Raw genomic sequence first — 19826 nt, forward strand, 5'->3', positions numbered from 1 at the left:
CCGTGAATCAGCCAAACCAAGTCTCAGCTGCGGGACCCCACCCACCCAGGGACCCCACATGTGTAAGATAGCTAGAGACTAGGTGATCTGTCACATTAGGGTTCTGAACAGAGAGACCCCCTATTACACTAACCAAATAGTGGGCACCAGACCTACTGAATCAGATAAGGAGCGTCCGGCCAATGGCAGCCCTCCCATAAGCCAGGGTGACAACAGACTACTAGAATGGCATATAAGACGCAACTGCACCCAGGCGTTCGTCCAGTCCTAAGAGGTGCTGCAGCGTTGGGCACAGTGTTCTCTGGTAGGTGCTGCACACCTTCACACAGAGCAGCAGGAACTTTATTTTAGCATTAATGTACTAATTTTTAAAACACTAAATTAAATAATATTTTTTAAATTTTGTACACATTACTCCCAATAAAAAGGGGAAAAAAAGTAAAAAGAGGTACCGTGGTTAAGAACCGCCCTGTATGTCACACACAAAAGCAAAAAATATTTTGGTAGCCCAATAAAAAAATTGGGCATAAAACCACTAGATGGAGTAAATCACCAACAGGTCATTATGGGGTTAATTATTTTTGAGCTCATTTAGGAGGCTTTACATCATAATCATGTGGAGGGGTTTAGGGCGCCTATATTAGACGGCACGTCAGGAAGTTGCAGATGTTGTCGATCCGACTAGCGAGCTTCCTGTGATTGGTGCAGAGCACCTGGGTGGGAGGGGTCTCAAGTTGGTGATGTCACAAGCTGCAGTACTAGAAGAAACTGACAGCTGGACAGTCTGATAACATTTGCAGTAATGGTCCCGACTACTGCACAACTGCACAAAAAAGAAGCCCATCTGTGTACACGTGTGTCATGTGGATGTAGCATGCAGGCTGCTAGAATTGTATTCAGTTTGTACAGTAAACTGCAGCATGCATTATATTTGCAGACTAGTTATTATTAGGAAACTAGTAATTATTAGGACATTAATAGTAGCAGTGTTTCTGGTGGCACATCACACACCCAGCAGCTTAAAAACCACATAAGACAAACACAGCTTAGCTCCTCCCACAGCAGTGACATCTCTATACAGATGCTACTGAATGGTTACAGGGGTTCGCCTGTATTCTTGCTACTAAAATGTTACAGGGGTCCACCTATACTCTTGTTATAGAAATGTTACTGGGGTCCGCCTATACTCTTGCTACAGAAATGTTACTGGGGTCCGCCTATGCTCTTGTTATAGAAATGTTACTGGGGTCCGCCTATACTCTTGCTACAGAAATGTTACTGGGGTCCGCCTATACTCTTGCTACAGAAATGTTACTGAGGTCCGCCTATACTCTTGCTACAGAAATGTTACAGGGGTCCGCCTGTACACTTGCTACTGAAATGTTACTGGGGTCCCCCTATACTCTTGCTACATAAATGTTACAGGGGTCCGCCTGTACTCTTGCTACAGAAATGTTACTGGGGTCCATCTATACTCTTGCTACAGAAATGTTACTGAGGTCCGCCTATACTCTTGCTACAGAAATGTTACTGGGGTCCATCTATACAGTTGCTACTGAAATGTTACTGGGGTCCGCCTATACTCTTGCTACAGAAATGTTACTGGGGTCCATCTATACTCTTGCTACAGAAATGTTACTGAGGTCCGCCTATACTCTTGCTACAGAAATGTTACTGGGGTCCATCTATACAGTTGCTACTGAAATGTTACTGGGGTCCGCCTATACTCTTGCTACAGAAATGTTACTGGGGTCCATCTATACTCTTGCTACAGAAATGTTACTGAGGTCCGCCTATACTCTTGCTACAGAAATGTTACTGGGGTCCATCTATACAGTTGCTACTGAAATGTTACTGGGGTCCGCCTATACTCTTGCTACAGAAATGTTACTGAGGTCCGCCTATACACTTGCTACTGAAATGTTACTGGGGTCCCCCTATACTCTTGCTACATAAATGTTACAGGGGTCCGCCTGTACTCTTGCTACAGAAATGTTACAGGGGTCCGCCTATACTCTTGCTACTGAAAGGTTTAAGGGGTTCGCCTATACGCTTTCTATAGAAATGTTACAGGGGTCCGCCTATACTCTTGCTACAGAAATGTTACAGAGGTTCGCTTATACTTTTGCTACAGAAATGTTACAAGGGTCCGCCTATGCAGTTTCTACTGAGTGGTTTGAGGGGTCCGCCTATACTCTTGCTACAGAAATGTTACTGGAGTCCGCCTATACTCTTGCTATAGAAATGTTACTAGGGTCCCCCTATACTCTTGCTACAGAAATGTTACTGGGGTCCCCCTATACTCTTGCTACTGAAAGGTTTAAGGGGTTCGCCTTATACTCTTGCTATAGAAATGTTACTGGGGTCTGCCTATACCCTTGCTACAGAAATGTTACAGAGGTTCGCTTATACTTTTGCTACAGAAATGTTACAAGGGTCCGCCTATACTTTTGCTACAGAAAGGTTCGAGGGTTCCGCCTATACGCTTTCTATAGAAATGTTACAGGGGTCCGCCTATACTCTTGCTACAGAAATGTTACAGAGGTTCGCTTATACTTTTGCTACAGAAATGTTACAAGGGTCCGCCTATGCAGTTTCTACTGAGTGGTTTGAGGGTTCCGCCTATACTCTTGCTACAGAAATGTTACTGGGGTCCATCTATACAGTTGCTACTGAAATGTTACTGGGGTTCGCCTATACTCTTGCTACAGAAATGTTACTGGAGTCCGCCTATACTCTTGCTATAGAAATGTTACTAGGGTCCCCCTATACTCTTGCTACAGAAATGTTACTGGGGTCCCCCTATACTCTTGCTACTGAAAGGTTTAAGGGGTTCGCCTTATACTCTTGCTATAGAAATGTTACTGGGGTCTGCCTATACTCTTGCTACAGAAATGTTACAGAGGTTCGCTTATACTTTTGCTACAGAAATGTTACAAGGGTCCGCCTATACTTTTGCTACAGAAAGGTTCGAGGGTTCGCCTATACGCTTTCTATAGAAATTTTACAGGGGTCCGCCTATACTTTTGCTACAGAAATGTTACAGGGGTCCGCCTATACTTTTGCTACAGAAATGTTACAGGGGTCCGCCTATACTTTTGCTACAGAAATGTTACAGGGGTCCGCCTATACTTTTGCTACAGAAATGTTACCGGGGTCCGACTATACTCTTGCTACAGAAATGTTACTGGGGTCCGCCTATACTTTTGCTACAGAAATGTTACTGGGGTCCACCTATACTCTTGCTACAGAAATGTTACTGGGGTTCGCCTATACAGTTGCTAGTGAAAGGCTTGAGGGGTTCGCCTATACTCTTGCTACTAAAAATGTTACAGGGGTCCGCCTTAACTCTTGATAAAGAAATGTTATGGGGGTCTGCCTATACAGTTGCTTCAGAAAGGTATGAGGTGTTCACCTATATTCTTGCTACAGAAATGTTACAGTGGTTCGCCTATACTCTTGCTACAGAAATGTTACAGGGGTCTGCCTATACTTTTGCTACAGAAATGTTACAGTGGTTCGTCTATACTCTTGCTGCAGAAATGCTACTGCGGTCTGCCTATACTTTTGCTACATTAATGTTACTGTGGTTCACCTATACAGTTGCTACTGAAAGGTTTGAGGGGCTCGCCTATATTCTTGCTACTGAAATGTTACATGGGTCTGCCTATACTTTTGCTACAGAAATGTTACTGGGGTCTGCCTATACAGTTGCTTCAGAAAGGTATGAGGTGTTCGCCTATATTCTTGCTACTAAAATGTTACAGGAATTCGCCAATACCCTTGCTACAGAAATGTTACAGGGGTTCGCCTATAATTTTGCTACAGAAATGTTACTGGGGTCTGCCTATACTTTTGCTACAGAAATGTTACAGTGGTTCCTCTATACTCTTGCTGCAGAAATGCTACTGTGGTCTGCCTATACTTTTGCTACATTAATGTTACGATGGTTCACCTATACAGTTGCTACTGAAATGTTACAAGGGTTCGCCTATACTTTTGTTACAGAAATGCTACTGGGGTCCGCCTATAATTTTGCTACATTAATGTTACTGGGGTCCGCCTATACTCTTGCTACAGAAATGTTACTGGGGTCCGCCTATACAGTTGCTCCTGAAAGGTTTGAGTGTTTTGCCTATACTCTTGCTAAAGAAATGTTACTTGGGTTCGCCTATACACTTGCTGCAAAAAGGTATGAGGGGTACGCCTATACTTTTGCTATTGAAATGTTACTGGGGTCCGCCTATACTTTTGCTACAGAAATGTAACTGGGGTCCGCCTAAACTCTTGCTATAGAAATGTTACTGGGCTCTGCCTATACAGTTGCTACTGAGAGGTTTGAGGGGTTCACTTATACTTTTGCCATAGAAATGTTACTGGAGTCCTCCTATACTTTTGCTACTGAAATGTTGCAGGGATCTCCCCATACTTTTGCTACAGAAATGTTACAGTGGTCCGCCTATACTCTTGCTACAGAAAGGTTTGAGGGTTCCGCCTATACTCTTGCTACAAAAATGTTACTGGCGTCCGCCTATACTCTTGCTACTGAAATGTTACAGAGGTTCGCCTATACTTTTGCTACTGAAAGGTTCGAGGTTTCCACCTATACTCTTGCTACAAAAATGTTACTGGGGTCCGCCTATACTCTTGTTACTGAAATGTTACAGAGGTTCGCCTATACTTTTGCTACATAAATGTTACTGGGATCCGCCTATACTCTTGCTACAGAAAGGTTCGAGGGTTCCGCCTATACTTTTGCTACAGAAATGTTACTGCGGTCCGCCTATACTCTTGCTATTGAAAGGTTTGAGGGGTCCGCCTATACTCTTGCTACAGAAACGATACTGCGGTCCGCCTATACATTTGCTACTGAAAGGTTTGAGGTGTTCGCCTCTACTCTTGCTACAGAAATGTTACAAGGGTTTACCTATACTTTTGTTACAGAAATGTTACTGGGGTCCGCCTATACTCTTGCTATAGAATTGTTAGTGTGGTCCACCTGTGCAGTTGCTACTGAAAGGTTTGAGTGTTTCGCCTATACTCTTGCTACTGAAATAGTACAGTGGTTCGCCTATGCTTTTGCTACATAAATGTTACAGGGGTTCGCCTATAATTTTGCTACAGAAATGTTACAGGGGTCCGCCTATACTTTTGCTACAGAAATGTAACTGGGGTCCGCCTAAACTCTTGCTATAGAATTGTTAGTGTGGGCCACCTGTGCAGTTGCTACTGAAAGGTTTGAGTGTTTCGCCTATACTCTTGCTACTGAAATAGTACAGTGGTTCGCCTATGCTTTTGCTACATAAATGTTACAGGGGTTCGCCTATAATTTTGCTACAGAAATGTTACAGGGGTCCGCCTATACTTTTGCTACAGAAATGTAACTGGGGTCCGCCTAAACTCTTGCTATAGAAATGTGACTGGGCTCTGCCTATACAGTTGCTACTGAGAGGTTTGAGGGGTTCCCCTATACTTTTGCTATAGAAATGTTACTGGAGTCCTCCTATACTTTTGCTACTGAAATGTTCCTGGGATCTGCCTATAGTTTTGCTACAGAAATGTTACAGGGGTCCGCCTATACTCTTGCTACAGAAAAGTTCGAGGGTTCCGCCTGTACTCTTGCTACAAAAATGTTACTGGGGTCCGCCTATACTCTTGCTACAGAAATGTTACTGGTGTCTGCCTATACAGTTGCTAGTGAAAGGTTTGAAAGGTTCGCCTATACTCTTGCTACAGAAATGTTACAGGAGCTCTGTCTATACTCTTGCTACTGAAATGTTACAGGTGTCCGCCTATACTCTTGTTACTAAAATGTTACAAGGGTTCGCCTGTACTTACGCTACAGAAATATTACTGGGGTCCGCCTATACTCTTGCTACAGAAATGTTACAGGGGTCCGCCAATACTCTTGCTACAGAAATGTTACTGGTGTCTGCCTATACAGTTGCTAGTCAAAGGTTTGAGGGGTTCGCCTATACTCTTGCTACAGAAATGTTACAGGGGTTCACCTATACTTTTGTTACAGAAATTATACAGGGGTCCGCCTATTCTCTTGCTACAGAAATGTTACAGGGGTCCGTCTATACGCTTGCTACATAAATGTTACAGGGGTCCGCCTATACTCTTGCTACAGAAATGTTACTGGGGTCCGCCTATACTCTTGCTACAGAAATGTTACTGGGGTCCGTCTATACTTTTGCTACTGAAATGTTACAAGGGATCGCCTTTACTTACGCTACAGAAATGTTACTGGTGTCTGCCTATACAGTTGCTAGTGAAAGGTTTGAGGGGTTCGCCTATACTCTTGCTATAGAAATTTTACAGGCGCTTGTCTATACTTTTGCTACAGAAAGGTTTGAGGGATCCGCCTATACTCTTGCTACAGTAATGTTACTAGGGTCCTCCTATACAGTTGCTTCTAAAAGGTTTGAGGGGTTTGCCTATACTGTTGCTAAAAAAATGTTACAGGGCACCGCCTATACTTCTGCTACAGAAATGTTACTTGGGGCCAACTATACTCTTGTTACAGAAAGATATGAGGGGTCCTCTTATACTCTTGCTACACAAATGTTACTGGGGTCCGCCTACACAGTTGCTACTGAAAGGTTTGAGGGGTTTGCCTATACTCTTGCTACAGAAATGTTACTGGGGTCCGCCTATACAGTTGCTACTAAAACGTTTGAGGCGTTCGCCTATACTTTTGAGACAGAAATGTTACTGGAGTCTGACTATACTCTAGTTACAGAAATGTTACTGCGGTCCGCCTATACAGTTGCTACTAAAAGGTTTTAGGGGTTCGTCTATACTCTTGCTACTGAATTCTTAGAGGGGTTCGCCTATACTTTTGCTACAGAATTGTTACTGGGGTCCGCCTATACTTTTGCTGCATAAAAGTTACTGGGGTCCGCCCTTACTCTTGCTTCAGAAAAGTTACTGGGGTCCGCCTATACTTTTGCTATAGAAATGTTACTGTAGTCGGCCTATACTTTTGCTACAGAAATGTTACTAGGGTCCGCCGATACAGTTGCTACTGAAAGGTTTGAGGAGTTCGCATATACTTTTGCTACAGAAATATTCCTTGGGTCTGCCTATCCTCTTGCAAGAGAAATGTTACTCGGGTCCGGCTATACAGTTGCTACTGAAAGGTTTGAAGGGTTCGCCCATACTCATGCTACAGCAATGTTACTGCCTTTACTATTGCTACAGAAATGTTACTGGAGTCCGCCTATACCTTTGCTACAGAAATGTTAGTGGGGTCCGCCCATATTTTGCTACAGAAATGTTACTGGGGTCCGCCTATACAGTTGCTACTGAAAGGTTTGAGGGGTTTGCCTATATTCTTGCTACAGCAATGTTACTGGGGTCCGGCTATATTCTTGCTACAGAAGTATTACTGGGGTTCGCCTATACAGTTGCTACTGAAAGGTTTGAGGAGTTCGGCTATACTGTTACTACTGAAATGTTACAGGAGTTCACCTATACTTTTGCTCGCGTACCCTAGTAAAATTTTTGTAGCAAGAGTATAGTCGGACCCCAGTAACATTTCTGTATACAAAGTATAGGAAGACCCCAGTAACATTTCTGTAGTAAAAGTATAGGGGGACCCCAGTAAAATTTCTGTAGCAAAACTATAGGCGGGCCCCTGTAACATTTCAGTAACAACAGTATAGGCAAGCCCCTCAAACCTTTCAGTAGCAACTGTATAGACGGACTGCAGTAACAATTCGGTAGCAAGAGTATAGTCGGGTCCCAGTAAAATTACTGAAGCAAGAGTATAGGCGGACCCCAGTAACATTTCTGTAGCAAAAGTATAGGTGGACCCCAGTAACATTTCTGTAGCAAAAGTATAGGTGGACCCCAGTAACATTTCTGTAACAAAAGTATAGGAGAACCCATGTAAGATTTCAGTAGCAAGAGTATAGGCGAATCCTCGAACCTTTCTGTAGAAAGAGTATAGGCGGACCCCTGTAACATTTCAGTAACAAGAGTAGAGGCGAACACCTCAAACCTTTCAGTAGCAACTGTATAGGCGTACCGCAGTAACATTTCTATAGCAAGAGTATAGGCGGACCCCAGTAACATTTCTGCAGCAAGAGTATAGGCGGACCCCTCACACCTTTCAATAGCAAGAGTTTAGGCAGACCCTATTAACATTTCTCTAGCTAGAGTATAGGCCGACCCCTGTAACATTTCTGTAGCAAGAGTATAGGCGGACCGCAGTAGCATTTCTGTAGCAAGAGTATAGGCGGACCGCAGTAGCATTTCTGCAGCAAGAGTATAGGCGGACCCCAGTAACATTTCTGTAGCAAGAGTATAGGCGAACCACTGTAACATTTCTGTAGCAAGAGTATAGGCGAACCACTGTAACATTTCTGTAGCAAGAGTAAAGGCGAATCCCTGTAATATTTCTGTAGCAAAAGCATAGGCGAACCACTGTACAATTTAAGCAGCAAGAGTATAGGAGGACTCCTCAAATCTTTCAGTAGCAAGTATATAGGCGGACCCCTGTAACATTTGTGTAGCAAGAGTATTAGCGTACCCCAGTAACATTTCTGTAGCAAAAGTATAGGAGTGCCCCAGTAACATTTGTGTAGAAAAAGTATAGGCGAGCCCACATAACATTTCAGTAGCAAGCGTATAGGCGAACCGCAGTAACATTTCTGTAGCCAGAGTATATTCGGTCCCTAGTAACATTTCTGTAGAAAGAGTATAGGCGAACCGCTGTACGATTTCAGCAGCAAGAATATAGGCGAACCCCAGTAGCATTTGTGTAGAAAAAGTATAGGCGTACACGTATAACATTTCAGTAGCAAAATTATAAGCGAACCCCTCAAACCTTTAGCAGCAACTGTTTAGGCGGATCTCAGTAACATTTTTTCGTAGAAAAAGTATAGGTCCCTGTAATATTTGAGTAGCAAGACTATAGGCGAACCCCAGTAACATTTCTCGATCAAGAGAATAGGCGCACCCCAGTAACATTGCTGTAGCAAGAGTATAGGCTGACCCAGTAACATTTCTGTAGCAAGAGTATAGGCGTACCCCTGTAACATTTCATTAGCAAGAATATAGGCGAAAGACTCAAACCTTTCAGTAGCAACTGTATAGGCGGACCGCAGTAACAATTCTGTAGCAAGAGTATATGTGGACCCCAGAAACATTACTGTTGCAAAAGTATACGCAGACCCCAGTAACACTTCTGTAACAAAAGTATAGGCGAACCCATGTAACATTTCAGTAGCAAGAGTAGAGGAGAACACCTTAAACCTTTCAGTAGCAATGGTACAGGCGGACCGCAGTAACACTTTTGTAGCAAGAATATAGGCGGACCCCTTAAAACTTTCAATAGCAAGAATATAGGCGGACCCCAGTAACATTTCTGAAACAAAATTATAGGCGGACCCCTCAAACCTTTCAATAGCAAGAGTATAGGCAGACCCCAGTAACATTTCTGTAGCTAGAGTATAGGCCGACCACTGTAAAATTTCTCGAGCAAGAGTATAGGCGTACCCCAGTAACATTGCTGTAGCAAGAGTATAGGTGTACCCCTGCAAGATTTCAGCGGCAACTGTATAGGCAGACCGCATTAACATTTCAGTAGCAACAGAAGAGGCGGACCCTAGTAACAGTTCTGTAGTAAAAGTATAGGAGAACCACAGTAACATAAATGTAGTAAAAGTATTGGGCAACATACCGGGGTTACAACGCCCGTGGTCCTGTTACCTTGCCGCCTCTGGAAAAGGGAAGTGGGAATAATCACCTTGTAGTTTTTTCCTTCCAGACTGATAGATACGATCATGCACTTACTAATGAGACAGGGGTTCAGTCATATTGATCAGTAATTAGTCCCAATTTTGCACTCTTTGTCGATGAATCAAGGTAGCGTCAAGAAGGCGGGTTCTACACAAGTTATGCAGTGTTTACCTGAAATAGTAAAAGCCGCACCTCTCCTAACCTAATACCTCGAGATCCCAGGTGGTAGCCTAGACCTCCACATGGCCATGAACCCATAGCTAGGTATCGGAGGGGCAGTTACAGCCTAAGCGACAGTTGTGAAAGACTGCCACTCTACTGAGTTTTCAGGACATTCTACACTAGAGTTTACTCTGATAAGGAAGTTATTAATTATATTTGTCACCTTTATAGTCATCCTAATTTCTGTTTGTCGTTGCATACAGTGTATTCCGACCCTGATGACTACCTGGTCCACCTGTCTCACTATGATGTCTAACAAAAAGCCCACTGTCAGCGCAAACGTCGTCATCATGGATCCAGAATATGATGCTGTCGAACCATCCTATACCGCCATGACAGCAGTAGCTCCAGTCTACAACACAATACAAGTCTAGGGTCAGCGGTGGGAGTGGGACGGAGCAGGGCGAGTTTAGTGAAACAAATAGTTTCAAGGGGGGTCTGTAGTGGAAACCCAATATTTCTATATTTTGGACTGTGGGCCTTTGGCAGTGGACATTTATCAGTTAACACTCGGTATAACCAAATGTCATGTTTGCCTTCTGTTCTTACATTTACGCAATATGCAATACTTCCTAATATGAAAATATCTGTTCTATAACTCTGCTGACAAAGGAAATTTAACATGAAACCAATATATATATATAGGATAAACACGTTACATTTTCCATCTGTTTTGCAACTTTGGAAGACAGTATAACTCAGACATAGATAACCGCAGTCTGCAACAGCTACCACAATAATAACCCAAGCAGGTTTACTGGAAACGTATGCAAATAACATGGGAGGTTTGTGCAATTTATAGTTCATGATGTAACATCCAATCATATCGAAGGAACCACACGTGGGTCCAAGACAACCCACTCATCTAATCCACCACCTGATGGCCAATCACAGATGACCGGAGGATGGAAGAATTGCAAGATGCTTATCCAATAATTAAACAATACGTTGTATCTATGTAATCTTTTGACCTGCCCATATGTTAAACTCTTAAAAGAGGCTACGCGCCCAACATTAAAGTAGAATTGAGGAAGCTTATACATGCTGAACATGTGTCAGTGTGAAAACTTCTTATGCGCATATAATCAATTCAGAATTAATATGGAAGGGTGTAAACATTCCAAATTGAGTAATCCGTGGTTCCACAAAGGAATTCCACGACAGGCGGACCCCAGTAACATTTCTGTATCAAAAGTATAAGCGAACCCTTGTAATATTTCAGTAGCAAACGTATAGGCGGACCTAAGTAGCATTTCTGTAGCAAGAGTATAGGCGAACCACTGTAACATTTCTGTAGCAAGCGTATAGGCGGACCACAGTAACATTTCTGTAGCAAGAGTATAGGCGAACCACTGTAACATTTCTGTAGCAAGAGTATAGGCGAACCACAGTAACATTTCTGTAGCAAGAGTATAGGCGAACCACAGTAACATTTTTGTAGCAAGAGTAGTCGGACCCCGGTAACATTTCTGTAGCAAGAGTACAGGCGGCCCCTAGTAACACTTCTGTAGCAAAAGTATAGGCAAACCACTGTACTATTTCAGTAGCAAGAGTATAGGCGGACCCCTCAAACATTTCAGTAGCAACCGTAAAGGTGGACCCACGTAACATTTCAGTAGCAAGCGTATAGGCGAGCCGCAGTAACATTCCTGTAGCAAGAGTATAGGCGTCCCCCAGTAACATTTCTGTAGCAAGAGTATAGGCGGACCCCAGTAACATTTCTGTAGCAAAAATATAGGCGTACACCCATAACATTTCGGTAGCAAAAGTATTGGCAAACCCCTCAAACCCCTCAGTGGCAACTGTTTAGGCGGACCTCAGTAACATTTTTTGTAGCAAAAGTATAGGCAGACCATAGTAACATTTCTGTAGCAAGAGTATTGGTGAACCCCAATAACATTTCTCGAGCAAGAGTATAGGCGCACCCCAGTAACATTGCTGTAGCAAGAGTATACACAAACCCCAGTTACATTTCTGTAGCAAAAGTATAGGCGAACCCCTGTAACATTTCAGTAGCAAGAGTATAGGAGAAACACTCAAACCTTTCAGTAGCAACTGTATAGGCGGACCCCTGTAACATTTCTGTAGCAAGAGAATAGGCAGACCCCAGTATAATTTCTGTAACAAAAGTATAGGTGAACCCCTGTAACGCTGGGAGCACAACCAGAATCCTCTTTCAAACACGGTCTGCACATTGCAGGTGCCGAGCTACAGTAGGATGGTGAACAAAGTGTGTTAGACGTGAATCGGGCTCGGATTCCTGCTCTACGCTGGGAGCACAACCAGAATCCTCTTTCAAACACGGTCTGCACATTGCAGGTGCCGAGCTACAGTAGGACGGTGAACAAAGTGTGTTAGACGCGAATCGGGCTCGGATTCCTGCTCTACGCTGGGAGCACAACCAGAATCCTCTTTCAAACACGGTCTGCACATTGCAGGTGCCGAGCTACAGTAGGACGGTGAACAAAGTGTGTTAGACGCGAATCGTGCTCGGATTCATGCTCTAGGCTGGGAGCGCAAGCTTAATGCTCTTTCAAACACGGTCTGCACCTCTCAGGTGCCGAGCTACAGGACGGTGAAAGCAGTGAGTTTGTGTTAGACGCGAATCGTGCTCAGATTCATGCTCTAGGCTGGGAGCGCAAGCTTAATGCTCTTTCAAACACGGTCTGCACCTCTCAGGTGCCGAGCTACAGGACGGTGAAAACAGTGAGTTTGTGTTAGACGCGAATCGTGCTCGGATTCATGCTCTAGGCTGGAAGCGCAAGCTTAATGCTCTTTCAAACACGGTCTGCACCTCTCAGGTGCCGAACTACAGGACGGTGAAAACAGTGAGTTTGTGTTAGACGCGAATCGTGCTCGGATTCATGCTCTAGGCTGGGAGCGCAAGCTTAATGCTCTTTCAAACACGGTCTGCACCTCTCAGGTGCCGAGCTACAGGACGGTGAAAACAGTGAGTTTGTGTTAGACGCGAATCGTGCTCGTCTCCTCGGCTGCCGCGTACACTTGCATCGGCGTCTCCTTGGCTGCCGCGTACACGTGCATCGGCGTCTCCTCGGCTGCCGCGTACACGTGCATCGGCGTCTCCTCGGCTGCCGCGTACACGTGCATCGGCGTCTCCTCGGCTGCCACGTACACGTGCATCGGCGTCTCCTCGGCTGCCGCGTACACGTGCATCGGCGTCTCCTCGGCTGCCGCGTACACGTGCATCGGCGTCTCCTCGGCTGCCGCGTACACGTGCAGCGGCATGCCCTCGGCTGCCGCGTACACGTGCACTGGCATGCCCTCGGCTGCCGCGTACACGTGCATCGGCATCCCCTCGGCTGCCGCGTACACGTGCATCGGCATCCCCTCGGCTGCCGCGTACAAGTGCATCGGCGTCTCCTCGGCTGCCGCGTACACGTGCATCGGCGTCTCCTCGGCTGCCGCGTACACGTGCATCGGCGTCTCCTCGGCTGCCGCGTACACGTGCATCGGCGTCTCCTCGGCTGCCGCGTACACGTGCATCGGCATGCCCTCGGCTGCCGCGTACACGTGCATCGGCGTCTCCTCGGCTGCCGCGTACACGTGCATCGGCATGCCCTCGGCTGCCGCGTACACGTGCATCGGCATGCCCTCGGCTGCCGCGTACACGTGCATCGGCATCCCCTCGGCTGCCGCGTACACGTGCATCGGCATCCCCTCGGCTGCCGCGTACACGTGCATCGGCATCCCCTCGGCTGCCGCGTACACGTGCATCGGCATCCCCTCGGCTGCCGCGTACACGTGCATCGGCATCCCCTCGGCTGCCGCGTACACGTGCATCGGCATCTCCTCGGCTGCCGCGTACACGTGCATCGGCATCTCCTCGGCTGCCGCGTACACGTGCATCGGCATCTCCTCGGCTGCCGCGTACACGTGCATCGGCATCTCCTCGGCTGCCGCGTACACGTGCATCGGCATCTCCTCGGCTGCCGCGTACACGTGCATAGGCATCTCCTCGGCTGCGCTGGGGATCCCCATCATAAATAAAGCCAACAGCACTGTTATCTGGTTTCATTGTTAGTTTTTATAATAAAGTAAAATATATAGAATAACAAAATACTTCCTCTTCATTGGCACTTCTTCTTCTTCTTCTTCTCCTCCTTCTTCTTCTATACAGTCGGTGTTAGCTTTATAAACCATTTACTTGTATGTCATTTAATAACGTCCACTTGGTGGGTGATGCTCCTAATAATTCATTAACAACCATTTACAGAAATAATAAAAACATACATATAGTAATATGCTGCACAATGTAACACCGTAGCACTCCATACAGCATAGACAAGCAAATATACGTCCTACCTTTATTAACATAGACAGTGAGTTACATGTATAAGGGTGCGTTCACACGAACGTATATCGGCTCGGTTTTCCCGCCGAGCCGATATACGTTGTCCTCATGTGCAGGGGGGGAGGCTGGAAGAGCCCAGGAGCAGAAACTCAGCTCCCGCCCCCTCTCTGCCTCCTCTCCACCCCTGTGCACTATTTGCAATGGGGAGAGGCGGGACGGGGGCGGGGCTAATTCCCGGAACTTAGCCCCACCCCCGTTCCGCCTCCTCTCATTGCAAATAGTGCAGAGGGGCGGAGAGGAGGCAGAGAGGGGGCGGGAGCTCAGTTCCTGCTCCTGGGCTCTTCCAGCCTCCCCCCCCCTGCACACGAGGACAACGTATATCGGCTCGGCGTGAAAACCGAGCCGATATACGCTCGTGTGAATGCACCCTGAGGGTGCGGGCAGACGAGCGTAGGCGTATTTACGTTCGCACGAGCGCAACGTATAATCGCCCGAGCGATCGTTTTTCACCGATCACGACCAGAGCTGGAAAGCGTATTTTCGTTTGTTCCTACTTTGCAAACGGTCTTTTCGGCAATCGAATATGCGTTGGCGCGTATTTCGGTCGCATATGTTCCGTTTTTTTTCGAATTGCCGTTTTTACGCGCCGTAAAATCGTCCATGTGAACGAATACATTCGAAACCATTGCCTCAGATGGTCACGTATATACGTTTGGTCGCAAAAACGCGCCGTTTATGCGCTCGTCTGCCCGCACCCTAAGAGTGAGTGCAGAACATGGAGCCATAAGGGATCCTTCACAGCGGTTGGAATATTCGGCCACAGTGTTGTAGAATCTGCCCTCTGGGCTGCTAACATGCACATTATGGTGCAGAACTGAAAATAGTGGAATCCTGCCAACAAATCTGCAATTAGCAGAATCTTCCATCCCGTGTGCTGGGTCCCCGATGGGCATTTCCCTAACTGCCAGCTTCTGGATGCTCGGTGTGGGATAGGAAGGCCTTAATTTCCAGTTACTGTTTGATACAATAAAACGGCATAAAGCAACCGATGCTCTTCCCAATGAGCTGCGCAGTGCCCACATCATCAGCTTCAGTCCAGCTGTTCACTAGATAAAGTTAGGCCATGTTACCATTTAATTAAAATAACACTTCAACCAAAGGAAAGCCACTCCTCAATCCCAGAAATCATAGCTATATAATGACGGATAAAAAAACAGCACTTAGAGTTCTCATCTAGTTATGTGTTGTAGGTAAAGTCCCCTGGTGCGAGCACCGACTCATGGCTAACTCCTCGGGTGACACATCGTGACGCTTTCTTGGCTGACCGTTTTTGCCATTGCCTTCTGCAGTCATCTTTTACACCAAGGCAAGCTGGGTGCTCATTTTACCGACCTCGGAAGGATGGAAGTCAACCTTGAGCCGGCTACATGAACCATGCGGGAATTGAACCCGCAACCTTCAGGTCGTGAGCGAGAGCTTACGCATTTCTGCTGCCTTAACACTCTGCACTCATCAATATACAACGAGTACAGACCTGTAAGTAGATTTGGCACTCACCAATTGATTTATGCCTGCATATAGTGCAGGACAGTTTGAAAGGGAGTCTTCATGTGGACTACAAGCTCACATCCTGCATTTCGATGGCTACAAAATAATTATATAATTAGTTTTTTGGTCAAAACTTTGCTCCTTTTATATCTGGGCAACTCTTTATACAGATAGGCCAGGCTCACACGAACGGGACAGATTCCACAGCAGAAGACCTGCATATGACTGTGGAAGTGAACTGCGTATAGTCACGTATGTGTACCGTTTTCTGTGCGGATGTACACGTATGGACAGCGTATCATCTGCACAGAAGAAAGATGACAAGGAAGGAATGACATCAGAAAGTTGCCCAACCCCCCCCCCCCCCCCCCCCTCTCCTTGGAAACCCCTTCTATCGCTGAGGTGACATTCCCTTGCACCGTCGTAGTGAGATGTCCCCGAGAGCCTTCAGCGTGGGGGATGCTGCTCTCTGCTGGTTTATACTACTTATTTTGGAAGTAATATAAACCACTTTAATAAAACCCGTTTCTTCTTGTGGAGGAAGAACAAGCGGCGGCTGCAGACAGTCTGGATGGCGTGTTGCTCCCCAGACTTCGTCCTGCATTGTCTGTCCAGAAATTCCTGCTTTCTTTGTTCCATTTGTATCTGGTCTCTGAGCAACTTGTGCACGAACCTGCATCCAATGTGTATGCACTGCGGATAGAACGCATCCATAGAGATCAATGGAGCTCATATTTGCGTAATCCACAGTAAAATGGAGCAAGCTGCGATTTTTCTTCCACTCACGGAATTTGCAATTCGTACCCGCAAGTGTGATCGAAATGGTGAAAGTCAATGCATTTGATTGACCACGTATCACTGCATGTCATACGCGTGGACGCAATCGCAGGATCCGCAATTCAAATCCATTAGTGTTCTCTATAGCTTGCTGCAACATCATGTATTTTTGTTAGCCATTACAAGGTCTCATATCTACAAGATTACTGAGAACAATCACATTTTGTTTTCCAATTGGCCAAAGCACTGCTCTGTGATTGGCCAGTGCTGATCATGTGAGCAGCACTGGCCAATAACAGATGACCAATGCACTATACCTGTTCTAAGACAACCAAAACACTATGGGTTATCAGGTAGTTTAAAGATGGCGACCACCATATTGGCTGCCCAAAAATAGAACCCAAATTGCTGCACCAGATAGAGGGGAAGATAGCAGGTAATATACTCCCTCCACTCGCTGGTCCCAAGACACAATGTTGTTCCAAAACCGAAGTCCTGCTTTAAATAAAAATAGACTACATGCAGAGGTCGACTAGTTTGTACAATCACCATTGGCGGGATGCCGAACATGACGTCCAGTGTCATCTCAGGAAGGTGCGGGCAACATCCTATATGGGCTACTGCCGCACCCCTTCACAAACAAAGTCATGATATTTAAGAACTACTGTGATCCCGACTGCGCTATATGAAGATGGAACCTGGAAGGTGACCAAACGTATCAGCCGGCAGCTTGCCGTTCTCCAGCAGCGATGCCTTTGTCTTCGGTGTAAGGACACGTACCACGACCGGGCTACCAATGAAGACGGGCAGTGCCCCTCTGGTAAGCAGCTGCTCCATTCCTGAGTCATCTCATGACATCCAAAGAATGGGAAGCATCGCAGGGAAGGCAAAAGCTCACCGGGTGACATCCATTTATAGAGGACTTGCGTAGCGGGGATGATGAACTGCCTCTGGTCACCAACGATGGCATTTTATAGGCACCCATGGAATGGCATGGGAGGACCTGAGTCTAAGACTATATGCAATAGCATTCACAATGCTTTCATGTCTGATTAACAAAGGGTACATTTTATAGCTAAGAGGGCTTGGAGTCTTAAGTAAAGCACAAAAATAAGTTAAAAACTGTCAAGCCTAAATAGACAACTTGACCCTTCTAACACCTTGTTGCAGCTTGTAGGCACAGATTGGGGGATGAGGTTATGCCAGTCCTTTACAGAGCAATTCATTAACAAGCACTATATGTCCTGTTCTTCTATCTCGGCCACGATGTACAGTAGTTCTAAATAATACGACACGTAAAATGTTTATAACCCTTAGGCTTTAGTAAGGTGGGCTATATTGGTCCCAAGGACGTGACAATTTGGGAACGGGGGGGTCTCATCTCTACTTTTCAAAAGCCGTAACTTTTTATTTTTCCATTGACATGGATATGAGGTTGTGTTTTTGGGCTACATATGGCATTTTTGATCATTTTATTGTATATATTTTGGAGGCAGGATGAACAAGAAAAGCGTTTTGGCCTTTTTTTTGTTTTTTTCGCTATGCTGGCTAAAAAGTATGTGCAATTGTTTGTACGGATCATTATGGATGCGACGATCCCAAATGTGTGTTGTTTTTTTTTAGGATTACATAGTGGAGGGCTAATGATGTCACAGAGGGAGACGTTTGCATGACATGATCAACATTGATCGTGGCATGTAAGCTGTGAACAGTGGGGATTAAGACCTCACCAATCCCCACTGTTGCAGGTGGAGGCCGGCTGTCAGTCGCAGGTTTTGAGTCCACGCCATCTAGGATGTAAATGTATGTCTATTTGCGGGCATTGGTCCCCAGCCAGGATGTTCATTGACATCCTAGGACGGGAAGGGGTGTTCTAGGTAGAACCCACTGTTTAAGCCTCTGATACACTGGGCTCAAAGCAGAAGCCTCTGCTCCAACCCCTGCATAGTGGCCGCCCCTTGTAATTGCAGGTACAGCTCTCACTGAAATCAATGGGACCCTGGTCTGCAATTACTAGTAGCGGCTTTCGCTCTGAGCCCAGTGTATCCTGGCACTGACAACCAGCACTACATGGAAAACCTCTTTAATGTTTATTTTGATGTTTAAACTTATAATATGGCTTTGCACATGAAGACACATACATGTGTCCTAGGGCCCTCACTCACCTTCTTGGTGCTCTCCTTAAGGAGTGATGTTACCCCTCCCAACTCCGTCCCTGGCCTCTCACCAGCCAAGCCAGGATCCTACTGCACACTGATGAGGGGCAAACACCCTGTAACAGCTGTCTGTAGATGGATTCTGGCTTGGCTTTCATTTCCCAATCAATGCTCTGAAAACGTGTATAAAGTGCCAAGCATTGACTTGCAAGAATGCTGCCATCCAATAGGTGGCGCTGCAAAAGTATTGTTCCATCTTCCTTATTTGCCTAGGACTGTCCAGGAGCAGGTGACTAGGAGGTAACTATTTGCACATGTATATGTGATGGCGGGAAAATTCCTTTATCAAGAACAATCTAGAAAAGGACTGGTTGGCGGACTTGGCATCGGCCGTGTTGGTCACATACAAGTAACTTGGGTGACACCTTCTTCTTGGTCAAACTGTAAGTCATCGAGATCCCGCAGCATGCTGTCACCGCTACTGAAGCCAGGAAAACTCCCAAATTCTTGATGGCTCTCCTTATTCCAGTACGGCTTGGAGGAGGACAGGTAGAGTTCTTCTGCTGTACGTTCCCCATCCATGCGTGTCCCGGGGCCTTGGAGTCCGAGGCTTCGGTTGGCGGCGCTCATTTTCTCCTCGTTTACGAAGGGTCTTTGTAGTTTTTTCTGCAAATCAATTTGGAAAGTCAGTTTGGTGAAAATAATTTATAGACCTTTTAATTTTGGACATAATGCAGGCTGCCGCTCCTCACGAGGAGACCCCGACACTCCCCTCTGGGGCTCATTCACACCGACGTATGTCATTTCAATGGGTTTGTTCACATGGTGTTCAATCGCATGACGGTATACGCCACATGTCCTATTTGGGTGTGTATTATGCACTGCCATTGATGTGAATGGGCCAGCGCAAATATGTAGTAAATACGCAGGAAACCCGACATATTCACTGCATATTTGCGCAGAAAATCAACGGGCCCTTCGGTGTACGTTATCAGTGCGCAATCACGGGGTGCATTTTCCCACAAAAAAGCCTGCAGGAACGGCCAAAATACGCAGACAAG

General features: G+C 45.9%; 1 protein-coding gene and 1 long non-coding RNA gene across 2 annotated transcripts in view; one reads left to right on the forward strand and one right to left on the reverse strand.

Annotated features, from left to right (window-relative positions):
- The first annotated feature begins 59 nt into the window (after window positions 1–59).
- Window positions 60–11021, forward strand: LOC136577290 (uncharacterized). Its single transcript, XR_010786459.1, has 2 exons — window positions 60–304; window positions 10176–11021. It is a non-coding gene; the product is annotated as an uncharacterized lncRNA (long non-coding RNA).
- A 7665-nt stretch (window positions 11022–18686) lies between these two features.
- Window positions 18687–19826, reverse strand: part of RFTN2 (raftlin family member 2) — an 85953-nt gene continuing 84813 nt past the window's right edge. Inside the window, exon 9 of the mRNA XM_066577149.1 lies at window positions 18687–19431. Within this exon, the coding sequence (XP_066433246.1) occupies window positions 19165–19431 (267 nt within the window). The 3' untranslated portion in view covers window positions 18687–19164. The remainder of the gene's footprint in view (window positions 19432–19826) is intronic.

Source organism: Eleutherodactylus coqui, chromosome 8 (assembly GCF_035609145.1).
Source record: "Eleutherodactylus coqui strain aEleCoq1 chromosome 8, aEleCoq1.hap1, whole genome shotgun sequence".
NCBI classification, from domain to species: Eukaryota; Metazoa; Chordata; class Amphibia; order Anura; family Eleutherodactylidae; genus Eleutherodactylus; species Eleutherodactylus coqui.